Genomic DNA, 21,338 nt, shown 5'->3' with positions numbered 1-21,338 from the left:
AAAACACAGTACCCATTTAGTTATTCCAATGTCATCATTAAGACAACATCGGGGTAGAATTCAAATGTGAAGTGAGAACAGGAAATATCAGATTTATTGGTCGATTTGCTAGAACACTTTTTAAAACCTCATCAGTACTCATTTACCGAAGTAGTGTATCTAAATAGTGTTCTACCACTTAAAGAATAACTTGGTTTTTATTTCTGTCGTCTTCATTCCTATCAGTAATAATAATATTGCCACTATTACGTTAATAGCCAGTCAGTCCTGACAGTCAGTCAAGCCTACCGAAGTGGTTTTGTTGCCATCCCTGACACATCCAAAAGTGACGCTAGACGGATACTCAGAGCGCCATAGTTTGAAGAGTAGGGCCGCTGACCAAGTGTTGGTATTTGACCAGTTGGGAGTGAGAATGTGTTGTTCAATGTCACAAGAGTTGGTAGAAATTCATGCTGTCTCCTTTTTTCCTTAGTGATATATCAAAAAACTGAAATTAATGTACTTTCATGTTTTATTTTTAACTTTTTAACCAGGCAATATCATTTCAGTTTTGTTTTTGTTCCTCTTAACCCAGTGGTTCTCAACTGGTCTGGCTGCGGGACCCACCATCACCCCTTAATGACAAGCCGCGACCCAAATTTTCAACTTCTCAAATGTATTTAATGAAAGGATGGTGCAGTTTGAACCTGAGCTGAAAATGTCCTCTGCTTTCGTAGTAGTAGGAGGTCTCTTGTGCAGAGAAATTGTTCCTGTCAGTCCCCGTCCCACACACGTTTCACGTAAACGAGTAAAACGGCTTCATGCTTTCTTGTGCCAGAACCTCGCTGCACAAAACACACTGAGTTTTTTGCCCTCTTTTGTCCTCAATGTAAGAAAATCCACATCTCATGTAGTCTGTGTCGTACTTGCGTTTTGCTCAATTAGCATATAAAAACAAACTTTGTGGGCGTTCTTCTATACTGTGAAATGGCAGGTGTATATTAGTATGACAAGGCATTAACGCCAAATACTGTTAAGGATTGTGAATAACTCCGCTGCATAAAAAATCCCCTTCAAAATAAAAGCACAGAATTTCTTTCAGACAAAGGCCCCCGACCCACTGAAAACGGGTCTGCGGCCCACTTTTGGGTCGCGACCCACCAGTTGAGAATCACTGTCATAAGGGATATAGTTTTTTTTTTTTTTTTAGATTGACATCACTGTAGTTTACTATAATAACCCTGGATGTGACGGCGCCTTTCGCCGTATTGAGATAGGCGAGGTTTCAAAGAGACCGTTTGGTACTCACTTAGGTTCCTCGTATCATTGCCCTGCTTTCATGTGCTTGGGTCACGGGAAAGAGAAACACTTGAGGATGTGAAAAACCCAGTCAAAGAACGTGACCTCATTGCTGTCAATGTGTCCTCAATGGAAGCTGTGGCCCTGGATGAAGTTATTTACTGGAACAAGTTTTAACATCTAGTACTGATGTATCATGCGAGAGAATCCTTTCTTTTCATGATATCATTCATTTGCAGCTCACCACTGCCCTCCAGCTCTTCTGCCACTGTGGCATGGAGGAAAAAGGGCTATAGACCTTTGTCTTGTGTGTCTGATGCTAAATATCACATGAGTATTGCAGCTCTATCCATTATGGTCCTTTCATGTTTGCACAGTGATTATGGAACATCTTCCTAATGGAGACCTATACTTGAAAGGCAAAAGGCCATTACTTTAACAGATAAATGAAGCCAGCAATGTTCCAGACTACACGTCTAAAAAGGACTATATTCAGCCAAACTCAGCCCAGACACTGGCTGGGACAAAAGTAAAACTGTTAGTTTGTACTTCAGACAACAGAAATGATTCCACAAGTGTTTGGTCATCAATGTCTTAGGATAAAAAACTAAAAGAGACACTACTGGAGTAGTACAGTCATTCATTTAACCTCTTGGTTCAAAAGGTCTGAGCGAAGACCATTTGTCTTTTTTATAGCAATGCTGTACTGTATTATTTTAGTATTTACGTGATAGCTCGTATTACACATCAGCTGTGAGAAAATCTATTTCCTTAGCTGTGTGTGCATATTTTTGTGCTTTTTGAATTTTGCTTCATCATTAAATGTACATTTCTTGTTAATACTCATATTCTTCTGACCAGCACGTGCAAAGGTGGCAGGATAGGCACAAACAGTTTAATGAAGCAGCACAAAATGCTTCAGTCTCTGCTGACAGAGACACCTAACCGTGTCTGGTTGTAGCACACTTGTTGATAACTTAGTCATTCTGTCTACTTGTTCTCTCACACTTCATGAGATGCAGAGACACATCATCAGTGATGCAACCTTGGGTCATTGTCAGCATCATTCTGTCTTACCCAGGCCATCCAGTTGGAGATTAGGCATCCTATGGTGCAGAGAAGCTTTAAAGCCCTGCAGAGGGACTGGGCAGTGAACTTCATGGTTCACAGTGTGCCCGACACCCTCAGCTGCCGTCTTCTATCACTTTGGTGTACTTTCTTGGCTTTCTTGCTCTCAGAGGCCTTCTCTTCCAAGTTGATTCTAGAGGCAGCTTCTTCACCTGATGAAGAAGCTGCCTTCCTCGCTGGAACACTCTGATACTGCTGATAAGTTGATGATATCAGATGGCATCTGCCCTCCCAAAGGCTCTCTAGATGGCAACTCTGGATATGCAACCATGACTTGGCCTGGTCCACTGAGTCCTGTTCCCTTGGTGTCCTTGGAGACTTTTATTTGTGAAGAGTCATTATATAGCACCCTCTTTCTTGGGTAACCAAGAACTCCTCAGTCAATCTGTTAAAGGGGAGCTTGATCTTCATCCCGCACATGTTGAGGAAGTGATTGATCTTCCTTTTGAAGCCTGAAGATCAGAAGGGGCCATAGGAATTGTGTAAGGTAACCATGTTGATAGCTCCAGGCAGCCCTGATCAATGCACCTCTGTCAGCGGTGACTTGGTTGTATCCACTGTGGGGGGGGGGTGCTGGACACCACACTTTGTCAGGGGCCTCTTCACTCTGATGACTGACGATGAACAGGTTTACTCAAATGATGCATCCAGTGATAATCCACGTCTCTAGCCAATGTTGAATTGATGCTGTTGTCAGATTTAAGCACTTCTAATAGCCCAGAATCAAGGTCATCATCTACCCAGGGAAATGATGTTTCAACCAGCTGGTGTGGTATAAACCATGGAGCATTTGTAAGGTCCAGCCAGCTGAACAACCCTTGATCTAACCTGGGTGAATGACAACCCCTGATAACACTGATCTAATTCTTATCAGTGTCACATTTGGCTACTTGGTCCACCTTCATCAACACAAATACCCCCAAACCAGCATTCACTCCGCCAGGTGAGAGCTTTTGATCCCTGACGGTGTTAGGAGACAAAGACACACATATGTGAGTTTCCACAGAGATTAGTTTCCCACACGTGTCTCAGCATGTTACAGCATGATGCACGGATATTGTTTGTGAACGTTTAGTGACTTTACAAAAATGTATTGATTGACTTTGTGTTCCAATGTGCTTGTGGTATCCATATTCTCTTTGTGTGTCTGTAGCCAGGTTTATTATATTGTGACCTGTTGTCAAGGTGAGCTAAATTTGTCCTGGAATGTGGATGTGATTTACTCTGTTGCTTCAGAATAGCCTTTTATTTTGTATTCATATTTAGCAAATACTACTGGGACCACTACAGGAAATTGCAGATCAACATTTAATATCCATTAATTGACATTATAGACACCACTGACTATCCTTTTATTAGTTTGACGGTACAAGGTGCAGACACATACTAAGTACCCACCTGGTCTTGACTTCCTGTCTGTTTCTTTCCTTTCTTCTGTGTGGCAGGGGATGCTCTACTGGGACGCTCTATCCCCCAACAGAGCATAATCATTCACTGCTTGACTTTATCATTGTTACAGAGGACTAGATCTCTTTTTGAAATCACAATAACAGTGAGGCTGCAGAAAAAGACACCAAATGTTTGATTGTCATTCGATCCGACAACTTTATAAAGACTCGGTCACAAGAATTCTAATGCGTCTCACTTATTTTCTGAGAGGATGAGAGCGAGAGGACACGAGGTGACGGGGAGAAATTCCATCCATCCATCCATCCATTTTCCTCCGCTTATCCGGGGTCGGGTTGCGGTGGCAACAGGCCAAGCAGGCTGACCCAGACTTCCCTCTCACCGGCAACATGTTCCAGCTCATTCTGGGGGATCCCGAGGCGTTCCCAGGCCAGCTGGGAGATGTAATCCCTCCAGCGTGTTCTGGGTCTTCCCCGGGGTCTCTTCCCAGTTGGACGTGCCTGGAAAACCTCCAGTGGGAGGCGTCCAGGAGGCATCCTAATTAGATGCCCGAACCACCTCAGCTGACTCCTTTCGACGCGAAGGAGTAGCGGCTCGACTCCAAGCTCCCTCCTGATGACCGAGCTCCTTACCCTATCTCTAAGGCTGAGCCCGGCCACCCTACGGAGGAAGCTCATTTCGGCCGCTTGTAACCGCGACCTTGTCCTTTCGGTCACGACCCAGAGTTCGTGACCATAGGTGAGGGTAGGAACGTAGACCGAGTGCAGCGCCTGCTTTACTGCTGCAGCCGCACCGATCCGTCTGTCGATCTCCCGCTCCATCTTACCCTCACTCATGAACAAGACCCCAAGATACTTGAACTCCTTCGCTTGAGGTAGGCACTCCGTCCCCACCTGGAGGGAGCAATCCACCGGTTTCCGGCAGAGCACCATGGCCTCAGATTTGGAGGCGCTAACTCTCATCCCCGCCGCTTCACACTCGGCTGCAAACCGCTCCAGTGAATGCTGGAGGTCACGATCCGAGGAGGCTAACAGGACCACATCATCTGCAAACAGCAGAGAGGCGATCCCGAGACCCCCGAACCTGACGTTCTCCACCCCCAGGCTGCGCCTAGATATCCTGTCCATGAAAGTCACGAACAGGACCGGAGACAAAGGGCAGCCCTGGCGGAGGCCAACACCCACCGGGAACGTGTCTGACTTATTGCCGAGAATGCGGACACAGCTCCTACTGCAGTCGTACAGAGACCGGATCGCCCATTGTAATGGGTCCGGCACCCCATACTCCCGCAGCACCCCCCACAAGAACCCCCGAGGGACCCGGTCGAAAGCCTTCTCCAAGTCCACAAAGCACATGTAGACTGGTTGGGCAAACTCCCAGAACCCCTCCAGTAGTCTTGCGAGGGTAAAGAGCTGGTCCACTGTTCCACGGTCGGAGCCTCCTTTCCAGCACCCTGGCATAAGCCTTCCCCGGGAGGCTGAGTAGTGTGATACCCCGGTAATTCGAGCACACTCTCCGGTCCACCTTTTTGAAAATGGGAACCACCACCCTGGTCTGCCAGTCCATGGGCACTGATCCCGACCCCCATGCGACATTGAAGAGGCGTGTCAGCCAGGACAGCCCAACCATGTCCAGCGCTTTCAGCATCTCAGGGCGGATCTCATCCACCCCCGGCGCCTTGCCACCAAGGAGCTTTTTGACTACCTCAGCGGCCTCTGCCAGGGATATGGGTGAGTCTCCCCCTAGATCTTCAGGCGCTGCCTCCTCTGCAGAGGACATGTTGATCGGGTTTAGGAGTTCCATAAAGTGCTCTTTCCACCGCCCGACAATGTCCCCTGTCCGGGTCAGCAGTTCCCCCCCCTGCTGAGAACAGCCTGGGGTAAGCCCTGCTTTCCCTTCCTGAGCCGTCGGATGGTTTGCCAGAACCTCCTTGAGGCCAACCGAAAGTCCTTCTCCATGGCCTCCCCGAACTCCTCCCATGCCCGAGTTTTAGCATTCGCGACCACCGCAGCTGCAGCCCTTCTGGACTGCCGGTACCTGTCAGCTGCTTCGGGAGACCCCTGGGCCAACCAGGCCTTGAAGGTCTTCTTCTTCAGCTTGACAGCTTCCCTCACCTCCGGTGTCCACCACCGGGTTCTCGGGTTGCCGCCACGACAGGCACCGATGACCTTCCGGCCACAGCTCCTAGCGGCCGCGTCCACAATAGAGGCTTTGAACATGGTCCATTCGGATTCCATGTCCCCAACCTCCCTCGGGATATGAGAGAAGTTCTTCCGGAGGTGGGAGTTAAAGACCTCCCGGACAGGGTCCTCCGCCAGACGTTCCCAGTTCACCCTCACTACACGTTTGGGCTTGCCGGGTCTTTCCAACCGGTTCCCCTGCCATCTGATCCAACTCACCACCAGGTGGTGATCAGTTGACAGCTCTGCTCCTCTCTTCACCCGAGTGTCCAAGACATACGGCCGCAAATTAAATGATACTATTACAAAGTCGATCATTGATCTCCGGCCTAAGCTGTTCTGGTACCAGGTACACTTATGAGCCACCTTATGTTCGAACATGGTGTTCGTTATGGCCAAACCATGGCACGCACAGAAGTCCAATAACGAGACACCACTCGGGTTCAGATCGGGCAAGCCGTTCCTCCCAATCACCCCATGCCAGGTTTCTCCATCATTGCCCACGTGAGCGTTGAAGTCCCCCAGGAGAACTATGAAGTCGGTAGGTGGCGCCCTTTCCAGGACCCCTCCCACCGACTCCAAGAAGGCCGGATACTCTGAACTGCTGTTTGGTGCGTAAGCACAAACCACAGTCAGAGCCTTGCTCCCCGCAACCCATAGGCGCATGGAGGCGACCCTCTCGTTCTCCGGGGAGAACTCCAACACAGCGGCGCTCAGCCGGGGGCTCGTGAGTATCCCCACTCCCGCCCGGCGCCTCTCACCCTGGGCAACTCCGGAAAAGGACAAAGTCCAACCTCTCTCCAGGAGCTTGGTTCCAGAGCCAGCGCTGTGGGTGGAGGTGAGTCCAACTATATCTAGCTGGTATCGCTCCACCTCCTGCACCAGCTCTGGCTCTTTCCCCGCTAGCAAGGTGACGTTCCACGTCCCTAGAGCTAGTCTATGCTGCCGGCGATCGGCTCACCCCGGCCTCCCGCCTGACCCGCCGCCCGGTCTGCATTGCACCCGACCCCGATGCTTGTCCCTGCAGGTGGTGGGTCCACAGGGTGGCTGCTCCATGCTGTTTATTCGGGCTGAGCCCGACCGGGACCCATGGGCGAAGGCCCGGCCACCAGACGCTCGCCGACGAGCTCCCCTCCTGGGTCTGGCTCCGGGAGGGTGCCCCGGTTTCCCTGGGCTGCTTATCATTAAGGTTGTTTGAGGATGAGAGCGAGAGTACACGAGGTGACGGGGAGAAATTCCAATTCAATTCAAATTTATTAGTATAGCCCAATATCACAAATCACAAATTCTGATAACTTGCTCCACTGATGTAGACAGGGGTTTGTGCCTTCACCTCCTTGTTCCTGAAGTCAATCAGCTGCTTGGTGTCTAAGTACTGAAGTGCATGTAAATGCAGTGAATGTGAAAGTAGCTAATGATCTTGCTTTCTGTCTGTATCGCTGTGGATGACAGGAGGCGCTGTGTTCTGTTCTCCTCATGTGGATGTCATGTACCCACATCCTTCATTTCACAATGAGCTTTTCATCTTCCTCTTCAGGAGCAACACTAACTCTGTCAATGTTATTTTTATATATAGGTTAGATCGCTAACACTAAAGAGACAGCTCACGAGTTGTTGTCAGCCTTTGTGTTGCATAGCAACCAGACGATGTAACCCGTTTCATCGTTTGATCTCCAGTTCTCTGGTGACTGATGATGCTCACTGCTGCAGTTGAGATTGATGAGGAGAAGTCATGTTCTGATAATGACTGAATATGGTTAACTTTTGTTTAACTTATTGTGGTATATATTTAGAACATCAATTCACTGAGTGACCAGAATCTTTTTTTACTATCAAATGTGAAGACAAGCAGACTTTACATTTGAAACAAACTAAGTGCAATGTAAACAAACCCGTGTAATTACTAGACAGGTCTGAGTGGTGGTGGATGGGTCAAACAAACAGGACTTTCACCCAAGAAACCTCTGTTTGTGTCCTGTGTGAAGCAAAAAGTCGACTTTGACACGTCAGTTGCTAGTCACGTGAGCCATTAGGCACTCGCTGCCCCCGTGAGTCGCTACTGTTTGTGCTTGCTGGGATTTGCTAGGAAGCAGCTGTCGAAGCTCTGCAGGTATCGATATTTACTTGCTCCAACTTATAATTTCTTGAGCTGCCAGTAAGAGGTCGGGCTGATAAGTCATTTGGAAACCTTTTTCCTGATAGGCAAAAGCACCGAGGGCATAGCTGTGTGCAGTAAGTAGAGCCCTGGCTGACCGCTAGGTTACAGCATGCTGTGAGTTCAATGTAAAACCTAGCTACTACCTGCCCTCACAGCCTGGGCTATGTGTGCACCTGGACACCTTTTGTGGACTTGTGTCAGTACAAACATGTGTAGTCCATTTACTGTTTTCGGAGTCTGAAGTGGAATTTGCAAGCATTTATTATGGATTTTACTCGATCCAGCAGCTGCCAGGCTTAAGCAATAAGTTGCTACTCTATGCTAGTGTGTAGCTGCTGGTTTGTGACACATGGTTGTTGAGCTTGGCTCAACTTATTGCAGGTGCGGTTGACAGCAGCATTTCCTCGTATGCATTTAGTTTCATTGACATTTCAATGATTTTTAATATCCCGTGTGTGTGTGTGTATGTATGTATGTATGTATGTATGTATGTATGTATATATATATATATGTATATATATATAATTATTTTTTTTTTAACATATCTATATGTCACGTGCCCTCCATTGTTGGTGAAGAAGGATACCTGGAGGGACAGGGGAACTGCTCTTCCAGGCTGATGCTCCTGATTGAGAACACACAAGGCCTACAAAGCTTCTAAATGTGACAAAGAACTCAAACTTTCCGTGTAAGAAGACAAACAGGAGTGAAACCAGAAGAGACGGGAGAAGAAAGAAGGTGAATGGAGGACTCATTCAGTCAGACGTGTTCAGCTTTTGATTCGGTGTTTGTAGGTTTTCTGTGAAAGCCTGCCGGCGTTTTGCTGTTCAGACTGCTGCTGGAGTCGACAGCAGGATTAGATAAGTACAGACACACACAGAGAGCGAGAGTAGGAGTGTTTACTTTAGCCAGCCTTTCTGTCACAGTCTGCATGAAAGACTTGCAGTTTGATGGGAAAACAACTTTACTTTCCTTGGCTTGTTTTCCTCCTGTCACGTCTATTGGAAGGTGACTTTTTTACATCCAGTCGCAGTGCAAAACTAAAATTGGTTTCTTTGTATTACATTGAAGCTGCAAAATCTACATTGATTGTCTGTAAATTTGACCAGTTTTCTGAAGAGTTAAAGATTTGGTTCCAGTCACTGTAGAAATCCTCTTCTGTAGCACGAGACCAGTGTCTCATTTTTGTCATGCATTTTTTATTTCAATTCTTTCAGCATTTTGCTAGTTCCAGTTCAAGTTGTTGTGCTCATCTATTTCGAGGTTAGTGTAAAGTGAACAGTTAACTTTAGCTACCTGTTCTCAGAGCAGCAGCTATTCCAGAAGCTGTTCAATGTCTGGGTTTGGCTTCGGAAGATCAGCTTCAACATCAGATAATGTAGGGATATTTCCCCAGACAATTATCTCCAAATTTGCTCTCCTCCTCCCGCCGGAGCTTCCCACTGCAGGTTGAAGGCTGCAGGCAATCCGGGTCTAGGTCTGTCCGTGGTGGCTTGATTGCTGCTGGAGTCCTCACATGCACTAACCTTCTCTAAAACAGCTGCTAGTAAAGACAACAAGGTCAGCAACGCCTGTAATCAGTTCTCCATGTTGAATTAACCTGGGCCCCGTTCCTCGTACGTGGCTAACTTAGTTAGCCGGATACTTTTCAGGATAAGATGACGTAGATCAGGCTTTTCGGTTCCACGAAGCAAGTTCGGCAAAATCACCATGGCAACACATCCATAAGCTTGAACCTGCTCCGGGGCAGGCTAAGTGAGGGTAGCTGGATAAGCTGTCACTCCCCCGGAAGAAATGGCAGCTCCTGTCATATACGGTAGTCTAATGCGCTTGCGCACATATCGGGGGTTATACGGGAGTTCCAGAAATGCATGTAAAGTGAGACACACGGTGATCCATAAAACCAGCTGAGCAAACTAAGAAGCCTCTATTGCATTAATGTACAGCTCCCTTCCTCAGAGATCCCACTGATGAAGGAGGATATTAGTTAGATTAGCATTTTATAGGGAGAGAGTTCTTCCACATCGCCAAGATCCGTTATCACATCATGATGACTTCCTATACGAGCGCTATCCATTCTGCCCACAAGGAATCATTTATTTACAGACCTTCTGGAGCATACATTGAACACCACACGCCGCAGCCGAGCATTGATGTCTCACACACTGGATGCAGCCTTGAGCTGTTCTGCGAGTGGTACATTTTTGTACAGTGTTGGCGATGCGGAGAACATCGGGAAAGCCGCTGCATGCCATGCTGTTCGTAAAGTTTATTTGGCGCTTAATAAACTTATGGATGTGTTCAATACATTACCATGGCACATATTGTATTGACTCACCATTCTGAATAATGTGTTTGTGCTTATAGTGTTTACTTGCTCCCATGTCCTCTTGATGGCTGCGTTGCATACATGGGGGTTAAAGCACTCATAATTATATGACAGTGTTATTAGTACACCAGCATGTCATTATTGTAGAAAATGATTAAGGTGGACTCATGATAAGAATAGAGAGAATCACACCATTTCTTTTCACTGCTTCAATTGATTGAATTTCTGATTATGAATAATACACACACACATACTGATCCGCCCATACACAGATTCACACACACAGATTCAAACTCCTAGTTCTAAATGGTAATCTACACAGACATGTATATACACATATATAGTAGGCTACATGATACATACGTGCATACAGTACGTATATCCTCATATTAATGAGTATCAAGTAGATACTCTTTGGGCTTGTTTTATCTACTTATTCTGAAAGAGTTGAGATAATTGTTTTCGCTATATCTCATTGGATGATAAGAATCATCCAATGAGCCATCAAGCCTACTGCCAGCAGTCACATTTAAAGACATATAATCTGATTGATTGGGGTGATGAGGCATTAAAATTAGCCGATACATTTCCCAACACTTACGCATTTAACTTGTCTGTGATATTTTGCGTGCTTCTTGTCTAGCCCTCGCAGCGGTGGCAGTGTTAGATTTTGCCGTGATTATGGTCTTGAATTCCTCATATGCGTTCATGATCATCTCCTGCTCGTCAGCGGAGTAAAAAGAGGCTCTTTCTTTGACTTTATTTAACATTGTACTGTTAGAAAATCATGGTTTCGGTGATCGACGCTTCCCCCTTTTGACGTAGGACGGGCACGCGCAATTATCCTGATCCTGATCGTCTGGGTTGAATTAACGAGACTGTTTGAGAGCGGATCAGCCTTGGAGAAACCGACATAGCCAGACATCAATCATCTCGTTAATTTAGGCTGGCTAATAGGACATTTGATCGACTTTGCTGAACCACGTACGAGGAATGGGGCCCTGGTAGTCGATCGGTAATCAATGTTGTTGTTTGTGATTTTCCGGGAACGGGTCACGTGATAGGGGCGTGACGAATCAGAGGAGGACAGTCGTGACTGCTAAGAACCAATCAAGTAGCGAACACAGATGTCTTCGTCATCGTTTATAAACCTATGTGTTTACGGTGTCCACACTAGTCGGCAACCCCGGAGTTTTCAAACTTATCCGTCCTCGGGAGCGATTTTAAACTCATCCGCTTTCTGTGGTCTGAAACTCCGGTGTAGTCTGGACACTCGGTGTAAATGTAGCAAAAGATATGCATTTTAACATGGAAACGTAGTAGTGTGGACATGGCCTCAGATAGCTGGATGCTCGTGAAACGTCTTCTCCTCTGCGCTCTGATTTTTTTGTGTATAACCCTGTCAAAATTCCCAACCAATAGGATGCCAGGTGTAGTGTTTGCCAATGAAATGATCCGTCTTATTGTTGGTCTGGTTCTTGACGGCGGTTACTTTTTAACAGCGTTAATCCACTTCTGCCCCCAAGGCTTTAGAAGTACAGTTGTTAAAATATATCTATATATACTGTATATATCTATATATACTGTGTGTATATCTCATGTGTGTGTATATATATGTATATATGTACAGTATATATGTGTATGTACAGTATATATGTGTATATATATGTGTATGTATGTATATGTGTATATATATATATATATGTGTGTGTGTATATGTGTGTGTGTGTGTGTGTGTATATGTATATGTGTGTATGTATATATATATACTGTATATATATATATACAGTTGTGTGAAAAAGTGTTTTCCCCTTTCCTGATTTCTTATTTTTTTGCATGTTTGTCACATGCAAAAAAATAAGAATTCAGATCATCAAACAAATTTAAATATTAGACAAAGATAACACAAGTAAACACAAAATGCAGTTTTTAAATGGTTTTTATTATTAAGGGGGGAAAAAAATCCAAACCTACATGGCCCTGTGTGAAAAAGTGATTGCTCCCCCCCCCCCTGTTAAAACATAAATTAACTGTGGTTTATCACATCTTTGGAAAGCTGAGTTCAATTTCTCTAGCCACACCCAGGCCTGATTACTGCCACACCTGTTCTCAATCAAGAAATCACTTAAATAGGACCTGCCTGACAAAGTGAGGTAGACCAAAAGATCCTCAAAAGCTAGACATCATGCTGTGATCCAAAGAAATTCAGGAACAAATGAGAAACAAAGTAATTGAGATCTATCAGTCTGGAAAAGGTTACAAAGCCATTTCTAAAGCTTTGGGACTCCAGCGAACTACAGTGAGAGCCATTATCCACAAATGGCGAAAACATGGAACAGTGGTGAACCTTCCCAGGAGTGGCCGGCCGACCAAAATTACCCCAAGAGTGCAGCAACGACTCATCCAAGAGGTCACAAAAGACCCCAGAACAACATCCAAAGAACTGCAGGCCTCACTTGCCTCAATTAAGGTCAGTGTTCATGACTCCACCATAAGAAAGAGACTGGGCAAAAGTGGCCTGCATGGCAGAGTTCCAAGACGAAAACCACTGCTGAGCAAAAAGAACATAAAGGCTCGTCTCAGTTTTGCCAGAAAACATCTTGATGATCCCCAAGACTTTTGGGAAAATACTCTGTGGACTGACGAGACAAAAGTTGAACTTTTTGGAAGGTGTATGTCCCATTACATCTGGCATCTGGCGTAAAAGTAACACGGCATTTCAGAAAAGGAACATCATACCAACAGTAAAATATGGTGGTGGTAGTGTGATGGTCTGGGGCTGTTTTGCTGCTTCAGGACCTGGAAGACTTGCTGTGGTAAATGGAACCATGAATTCTGCTGTCTACCAAAAAATCCTGAAGGAGAATGTCCGGCCATCTGTTCGTGACCTCAAGCTGAAGCTCACTTGGGTTCTGCAGCAGGACAATGATCCAAAACACACCAGCAAGTCCACCTCTGAATGGCTTAAGAAAAACAAAATGAAGACTTTGGAGTGGCCTAGTCAAAGTCCCGACCTGAATCCGATTGAGATGCTGTGGCATGACCTTAAAAAGGCGGTTCATGCTCGAAAACCCTCCAATGTGGCTGAATTACAACAATTCTGCAAAGATGAGTGGGCCAAAATTCCTCTACAGCGCTGTAAAAGACTCATTGCCAGTTATCGCAAATGCTTGATTGCAGTTGTTGCTGCTAAGGGTGGCCCAACCAGTTATTAGGTTTAGGGGGCAATCACTTTTTCACACAGGGCCATGTAGGTTTGGATTTTTTTCCCCCCTTAATAATAAAAACCTTCATTTAAAAACTGCATTTTGTGTTTACGTGTTATCTTTGTCTAATATTTAAATTTGTTTGACGATCTGAAACATTTAAGTGCGACAAACATGCAAAAAAATAAGAAATCAGGAAGGGGGCAAACACTTTTTCACACAACTGTATGTGTGTATATATATGTATGTATGTATTTATGTGTATGTATGTATTTATGTGTATGTATGTATTTATGTGTATGTATGTATATATGTATGTGTATGTATATATGTATGTGTGTGTATGTATGTGTGTATGTATGTATGTATATGTATATATATATGTATATATTTTAGTGCTGGGCAAGTTAACGTGTTATCGCGTTAACGCATTAATTAATTAACGCCGACAATTATTTTATCGCGCGTTAACGCAGTTTTGTTTTTTTTATTAAGTGGACATTTTTAACACAAGAACCGACTGGCCGTCAGCAAGCGGTAAACAGCTGTTTGTGTGGCGTCTCTTCCTGTTTCCTTCACCTACATTCCCCTGGGTCCTAAGTCCCTCCATGTACAGCTTCTTATCACCCTCTATGTACCAACGTACATTTATAACAAATACCACACATATTACGGTGTCTTATACTACGTTAGTTGCGTCCAATAATGGTTGACGATGGAATATCACTGGAGTCAGTTGAAAAGTCTCATACAGAGACGTCCCGGGAGGTCAAAGCAGTGAGGACTACAAGGTGGATGGACGGGCCAAACAGACTCGGGGGACTGCTGTTAATGTCTACATTGATTTATTTTACCTTAGTTTTGTTATGTGACTAGCAGTTACATAATAAACAAACTTATTTTCCGTAATAAGTAAACATACTTCTTTTAACCCAAACCACAACCTTTTTGCTAAACCTAACCAAATACTTTTGTTGTGAAAGTAAAGCCTCCAGTACCTTCATTAAGGTCGTAATGTTGATTCACCTCTATGCTCATTTTATTGTCCATCGTGCCATCAAACTGGCCAGCTGCTCCATTCTCTCCACCATCAGTAGTTTAAGTACTAGCATCGTTACATACATATAACACATACATATATAAAAGATACAGCTTCCATAATAACCCTAACGTTGAATCAACACCTCGTGATTTATGAAGGGAGGATGTACAGCAGAGCTGTTGGATTCGACTTCATTTTTAGATAGGACACAACAGTGCTGATCAAAAGTGTTTCACAGATCAGAAGAACATGCAGCAGACACCACAGGACACAGTAAACATCTATAAAGCTGGACCAGCACAACATTTAGTCCTTGATCTGTGGACAGACAGAGTCTTTGGTCAGAGGATGTCTGACTGGGTACGGGGGCAGGAGTCCACAGATAGAAATATGGTTTCGACCATTTAGTGGTGTGTAAACAAAGAACAAGGTTTGAAGCTTCAGTCTACAGTAACGGGGAGCCAGGAACCTCAGAAATATGCTGTCTGTTTTTTGATCTTGTTAAAAATCTCGCTGCAACATTCTGTGCTAATTGGTGACTGGATGAAAAAAAAGTTGAGAGTGATACCAATATCCAAAAAGTTTCTGTAATGAGGAGATTGGATATGAAGGTGTGGACAACTTTCTCCAATTCTCTTGTGCTGTCAAACATTATACATCTGATATATCGGTTTATTAAACTTCAGTGCTGAATAAATGGCTATATTTTCTACATGTTTTGGCATAAGGAGATAATGTCCCAGATGTGGATAAGAGTAGTATAGGAGGATAACTGTTGTACAGAGATGTGGGTCAAACATGTGGCTCAATGTGCATCATTATGACCTTCCTGTTCTGTGTCGATCAAAGGTTAGACTCCACATGAAGTCAGTGAATGTATTTGTTCTTTTCCCCTCTTTGTGGCCTTTGTCTTGGGAAAGCACACTGAAACTCACCTGTAGATGGTAAGTCTGTGAGGCACTGCAATGCAGACAGGAGTCTCTGCTAAAGGAAGCTTTTACTGTAAACTGGCAAATCTGTGTCATCGTTGGATTTCTGGGTAATCTGGTGTAATGGTAGAATATAAATGGAGAAAAGGAGTTGAGCGCAGAATCCTTATTTCAGAGATGATGGCTATGTGGTCAGACAGGCACCACATTATGAGGCTTCATCCTGACTGCTACTCAGACACTTGTACAACGTGCTTCTGTGGGTCTGCTGTTTGCACAAGGGTGGACCAAATAGAACCTGATAGAAGTTTCCAAACTCTAACACGTTTCTGGACAGTGCCATCATTTCCTCTGGGTTCCTGTGTGATCCAATGCTTTCTGGAATAGTATGTAACGATGGGGGTAACATATAGAGAAGCTTTTACAGAATGGCATGGATTGATGAAACAGAATGTCTTCAGTATTATCGGGAAAAATGTAAAGGTTCAGCACTAGGACAACCCAATGACTGCCTGGTCCCCTCAGTCTGTTTGTCTCTTTTAAGAACTGTTGATTAGGTTTAGCCTAATAGGTTGTCTCCCCCTGCGTTACTCAGATTTGGGCCTACTGTTTGTCAGTTGATAATTTGTGAAAATGAGCTTGTTAATGTCATTCATGCTAAGCAGCCTGATGGCTGTGGGTTAATTTTGTTCACCAGGCTTTCATTTGATCACTGTGATACGTCACCACTCACTAAGCAGTGTCATTGTTGTTGACCCACAATCTCACACTCGGTCTCTTAACCAAACCTTGGGATTCATCCACCGTGTCCTCTTGGAGCTGCTCTGTCAGCTGCTCTGGTTCCTCTGTTCAATAGATGGATGCATCACTTTTAACGAAAGCTCCTGTTCCACTGTGAGACGGTCTTCTCCTGCTCTGAAATCTAACTCTTCTGTCTGTTTGTCCTTTAGGAGGAGGCAGCCAAGCCGAAGAGTCTTTCCTCACAAAGATTATCTCCAAAGTGGTGTTTCCTAGACTGTAAGTACACTTTCTTAATTATCTACTTTCTCCTTGATCAGTTTTTCCACCACCTGGACTCACTACTTGTATCATGAATTTTCCACATGTGCATACATTACCGACAGAAATAGCATAGTTTTCTTACTGCACATAATGAGAGCACTCGGTTCGTACTGTGCTACTCTCTGTAATACACTGAAGAGACAGAATATACTGTTTATTCTCACTGACACAACATGGCTTTCATATCAGTGTCAAACTGTTTATTATATGAAAATGATATATGTAGTAGACTTGGAATGATTGGAATTATTGTACGTTCTCCTGTTACAAGAGCAAAACAAAAGTACAAAAGACATTTTCCTTCTTCCAGTCTGCTTTTATAACTCGATTTTAACTCGGGTCAGAGCACACACACTAGCTTTTACCTTTTTGCAAATATACATATGGTGTGTATCTTCAATGTTTTATTTGAGAGAGATTTTGTAGTGCGCTTCAAATAAATCTTTCTATCTGTAGTAGAGTGGTAATAAAGGTTTATGGCTACAAAGCATAGAAATGAACACACACGTTGCGTGAAAAGATTGTGTGTGCTTATGCTTGAGAATATTTATTGTGCATGTGCAGCATCACCCCCACCCCACACCAGACTCCACCAGACTGTGTGAGAGTCTCACACAGAATGTGGAAAAAATGTTAATAAATATAGCGGAAAAAGGCAGAAACCATAGGGAGAGCAACAGAGGAAGGATCCCTCTCAGAATGGACAGAAGGGCAATAGATGTCATGTGTACAAACTAAACAACATAATACTTACAACATAGTCAATCCATATGACATAAATGATTCATATGAGATTAGTAATAGCAGTAGTAGCACTAAAAATAGCAAGAAAATAAGAAGTCCTCTGGCAGTCTGGGCCTATAGCAGCATATCTGGGGGCTGTTCAAACCTGAGCCAGCCCTAGCTAGGAACCACTAGAACACTGCATTCTGGGAGTGCAGTGTTCTAGTGGGGTAATAGGGTACTATAGAGGGCCTGACCAGTTAGGTCAGAGCTTTGTAGGGCTGGCTCAGGTTTGCCTTGGACCAGCCCCTAGATATGCTGCTATAGACCAAGACTGGCGGGGGACTTCCAATGACACACTGAGCTCCTCCCCTCGTCCTCTCTCTCTCCATCTGTGTGCATTCATGTCCCATTAATGCACATTACTAACTTGTCTTCTTACCCGAAGTCTCTCCAACAATAGTGATGTAGTCCTGATCCAATAGACGGGGTACCCGAAGAGAGGAAATGCCATATAAATACAACATTCCACATCAATGACACCAAAATAGCACAATATTAGGTATGCAAACACAGTTATTGTTGAGTAGCAGTCGTTTGATTTCTGCTTCATTTAAAGAAGGTTATTTTTGATGAAATGCATACGTACTCAAAATAATATTGTTCCATCTGTTCTTGTTCATTGGTGAATGTCATGAATATTAATCTCATACATTCAGCAGCAGCTTACCAAAAATATCACAGAGAAAAAACTACACACACACACACACACACACACACACCTCTGGCTGGGTAGAATCCTGGTGGAATTTAGCAGAGAACAAACAAAGATGCAGAACCGCTAGTTGAAGGAGAGAGTGAGAAGGAGAAGTGTTTGAAGAGGATGAAGGAAATATGTGTTGTTTGCAGGTGATCCATTATTGTCGTCCTATGGATTAATTAAAGGAACTTTTTACTCAATAGTAGCTTTTTAAAGTGACAGCAATATGTGAAGTTTAGTTCAACCCACCAATGCAAAGACTGATCAGGTTTTTATCAGAGTCCTTTGATCCTAAACCACTGTGGCTGAGTTTTATTTATCAGGGACAGTGCTTATTAACCAACATTACAATTAGTTATCCGAGATGTACTAATTGTCACGCGTAGGATGGCCACCGTCTCATGTTAACAGCAGTTAGACACATTACATGGACATCTTGAAGCCCCCAGACCAAAAGTGAATGAATAGAAACAGGGCAAACCAGACCGGTCAACAATTCACTGCTCGTTTTCTCTCCCTTAGGACAAGGATGGAAGACATTGAGTCTGCTATATACTGTGTGAAATCCCTTCATGTTATGCTGTCAGACAAAGATGGACTGAATGGGCTTTTGCTTGCCTCCAGGCTGTCACATACAGCTGTTCAGCAGTGGGGAGGCAACCATGTACATTTGAACAATGATGAATGCTATTTGCTTTTTGGCTACATCGTTTAGTGACGATCTGACTTCAAGCAGCTGAATTTAAAGAGCATCACCACAGAAAGTAGTTCATGTTGCATTTCTGTTTGTCTCTTCAGCTACAACGGCCGATCGTTTCTACAGGATAGACAGAGCACAGGTAAGTCCATCATGTCTCTTTACCACACAGAGCACCGCCCATGTCTGCATTCTAGCTTCCTTTGGGGAGAATCATCAGTAAATATAAACAGATGGAAGGACTTATTTACTGGATTAGTGGTTTCTGCAGTCTTCCCCACAGGCAGCATGGGGCCAGAGCAACCTTCCTCCCAGAGGATAGGCCAGCCCATATGCAGCCTGAGGGGAACCAGCAGGCCACACATCACCTGCTACTGCTCACAGAGCTCATTACTGGAAGCACACGGTACAGACTGAAGGCGACAGAGGTCAACTCAGAGCTGCTCCACTCTGGATTCAATGATATTTTAGTGAGTGAATCAAACTATAAAAGAGACGGAGGACAGCAATAGGGTTTTGAAAAGCAGATGTCCACTGTTTCATTAACATCAACACAATTTGGTTTCTTGCCAGTTTCATAATTATTCATTTAATTATTATTATATTAAGTAGTAAAGGTATGCTAGGCATATTGTTCATACAGCACAGCTACAGAGGCTTCTGCTGCATCTGGCTACTGTCTTAATATTCAGCTGTCGGAGGCAGCGTCCTCCTCTGATCCACTGATCCACAGTCTTCTCGCTTCACTGTGGCTGTGGGAGCAGGTGCTCCACCTCACTGTCCACTCATTGAAATATGCATCATGTCACTCAGTGGAGAAACGGTTATTTCACTCACTTTTCTCCTCTCTGGGTGTATATAGGCGATATCTCGGAGCCGGTTACACTTTACACACTTTACAACCACCATTCAAAGTATTTTTCATTATTATTAAACCACCAAAAAGAAAAAAATAATATCCATGAGAAAAAGCAGTGTATCAATATGTTTTGCCTATCTTCTATAAATAAGCAACACAACTGGTTTTTGTGTTGGTGTTTGGTTAATGAAGGCTTTTTAATCACATAGTCATGTACTTTAAATGGATATGTTTTTGTTTAAGGAATCATGTGCTATATACAAATACATACAATACAAATAGCAGAGTAAAAAATATGAACAAATATCAAAATGCACAATATATATAATAGAATAATATTAAATGAACTAGGTTTACCAATCAATCAACAGTGTGCCGGTGACAACAGGCTCTTGGTATGAACTCACTGAAACTTCATGTTTTTCAGGAACATCTCAACTATGTATCAGAAATCTCCCAAGAAGAGATCTTCATCCTGGACCCTGAACTGGTTGTCATGATGACAGTAGGCACCTCCCCCTCAGCCATGCCTGACCTGGTTAACCCCGCCTCCAGCCTGGTAAACAGCAGGTAGGTCACCACCACAGTGGTGCTGTCAGTGTCACCAGTGGTTGAACCTTAACCTAAGCTCACTAATCGGAGCCAAAAGCCTTAGAGCAGCACAATAGACCCTTTTCGTGTTGATGTCAGCATTAGTCTGCGACCCTGGGGCCAACATGAAGGGTTCCTCATTCATTTCAATGAGATGACTCATTGAAATGAACCCCCGCCGCAGGAGTTCATTCTACAAAAGCCTGCAGCAAGAAAAACATCACAGTAGTGCAGCACAACATGTGCTCCTGATTGCTTTTGTAATGGCCTAGTGCAGCATTCTGTGATAAAACAAAGAGCAGGAAGAATGAATATCTTGGAGGAGAACATAACTGCTACTGGGATACGTTTCCAGAGGTGTACAATCCTGCCTCAAAGAAGTACAAACTGCCTCATGTCGTGTCTCGGAATCGAACTTCCTGGTTGGTAGTCTGATCTTCAGTGTGTGTGCCTGTGTGTGCTGTAAAATGCATTGAATAAAGGTGCTATGTAAATGCAAATTGCATGGCGCTGTGGTGACGTGTCTCTCTCTCTCTCTCTTTATTTATTTAATTATTTTTGCTCTAAGGTTTATGTTTTACATAACATAAAGCAGATATGCAGAAGCATAACATTGAGAAAGCAATAGGATGTCAGGTTCTTAAAGCAGTTTCATGTCCATGTACAGTAAATGGTAGTGTGGGAGGGGCTCGGTCACTCTCATTGGTTGAGTGTATGCAAATGTCGTTGTGCTGCTTCACAGTTTGAGTTGTCGAGCCAGTTAGAGGGAAAAGCCTGCATGAAGTAGAACTGCATCATTCTGAGGCGAGTGTGTGTGTTTGTATGCATAAGTTCATATATATGTGTGTAGGTGTATAAATACATGAATAATATTTTCTATCTTAATTTTTCCACAGTTTCTTTTCCTTGAACAAACAGCCAAGCGTTACTATTTGCTTTGGTTGTGTGTGTGTGTGTGTGTGTGTGTGTGTGTGTGTGTGTGTGTGTGT

The 21,338-nt window shown here is 44.1% G+C and overlaps 1 protein-coding gene across 6 annotated transcripts in view; it reads left to right on the top strand.

Annotated features, from left to right (window-relative positions):
* The window catches only part of dgkza (diacylglycerol kinase, zeta a), a 92,585-nt gene that overhangs the window by 51,188 nt on the left and 20,059 nt on the right, over positions 1-21,338 (top strand). For all 6 annotated transcript variants that reach the window (XM_031852317.1, XM_031852316.1, XM_031852315.1 and 3 more), the window contains 3 exons: positions 16,608-16,674; positions 19,001-19,041; positions 20,186-20,328. In XM_031852317.1, the coding sequence (XP_031708177.1) occupies positions 16,608-16,674; positions 19,001-19,041; positions 20,186-20,328 (251 nt within the window). The remainder of the gene's footprint in view (positions 1-16,607; positions 16,675-19,000; positions 19,042-20,185; positions 20,329-21,338) is intronic.

Source organism: Anarrhichthys ocellatus, unplaced genomic scaffold, assembly GCF_004355925.1.
Source record: "Anarrhichthys ocellatus isolate YVR2014 unplaced genomic scaffold, GSC_Weel_1.0 scaffold12, whole genome shotgun sequence".
Classification (NCBI taxonomy): domain Eukaryota; kingdom Metazoa; phylum Chordata; class Actinopteri; order Perciformes; family Anarhichadidae; genus Anarrhichthys; species Anarrhichthys ocellatus.
Note: the sequence above shows the minus strand (reverse complement) of the source record. Positions and strands in the feature narration are given on the sequence as shown.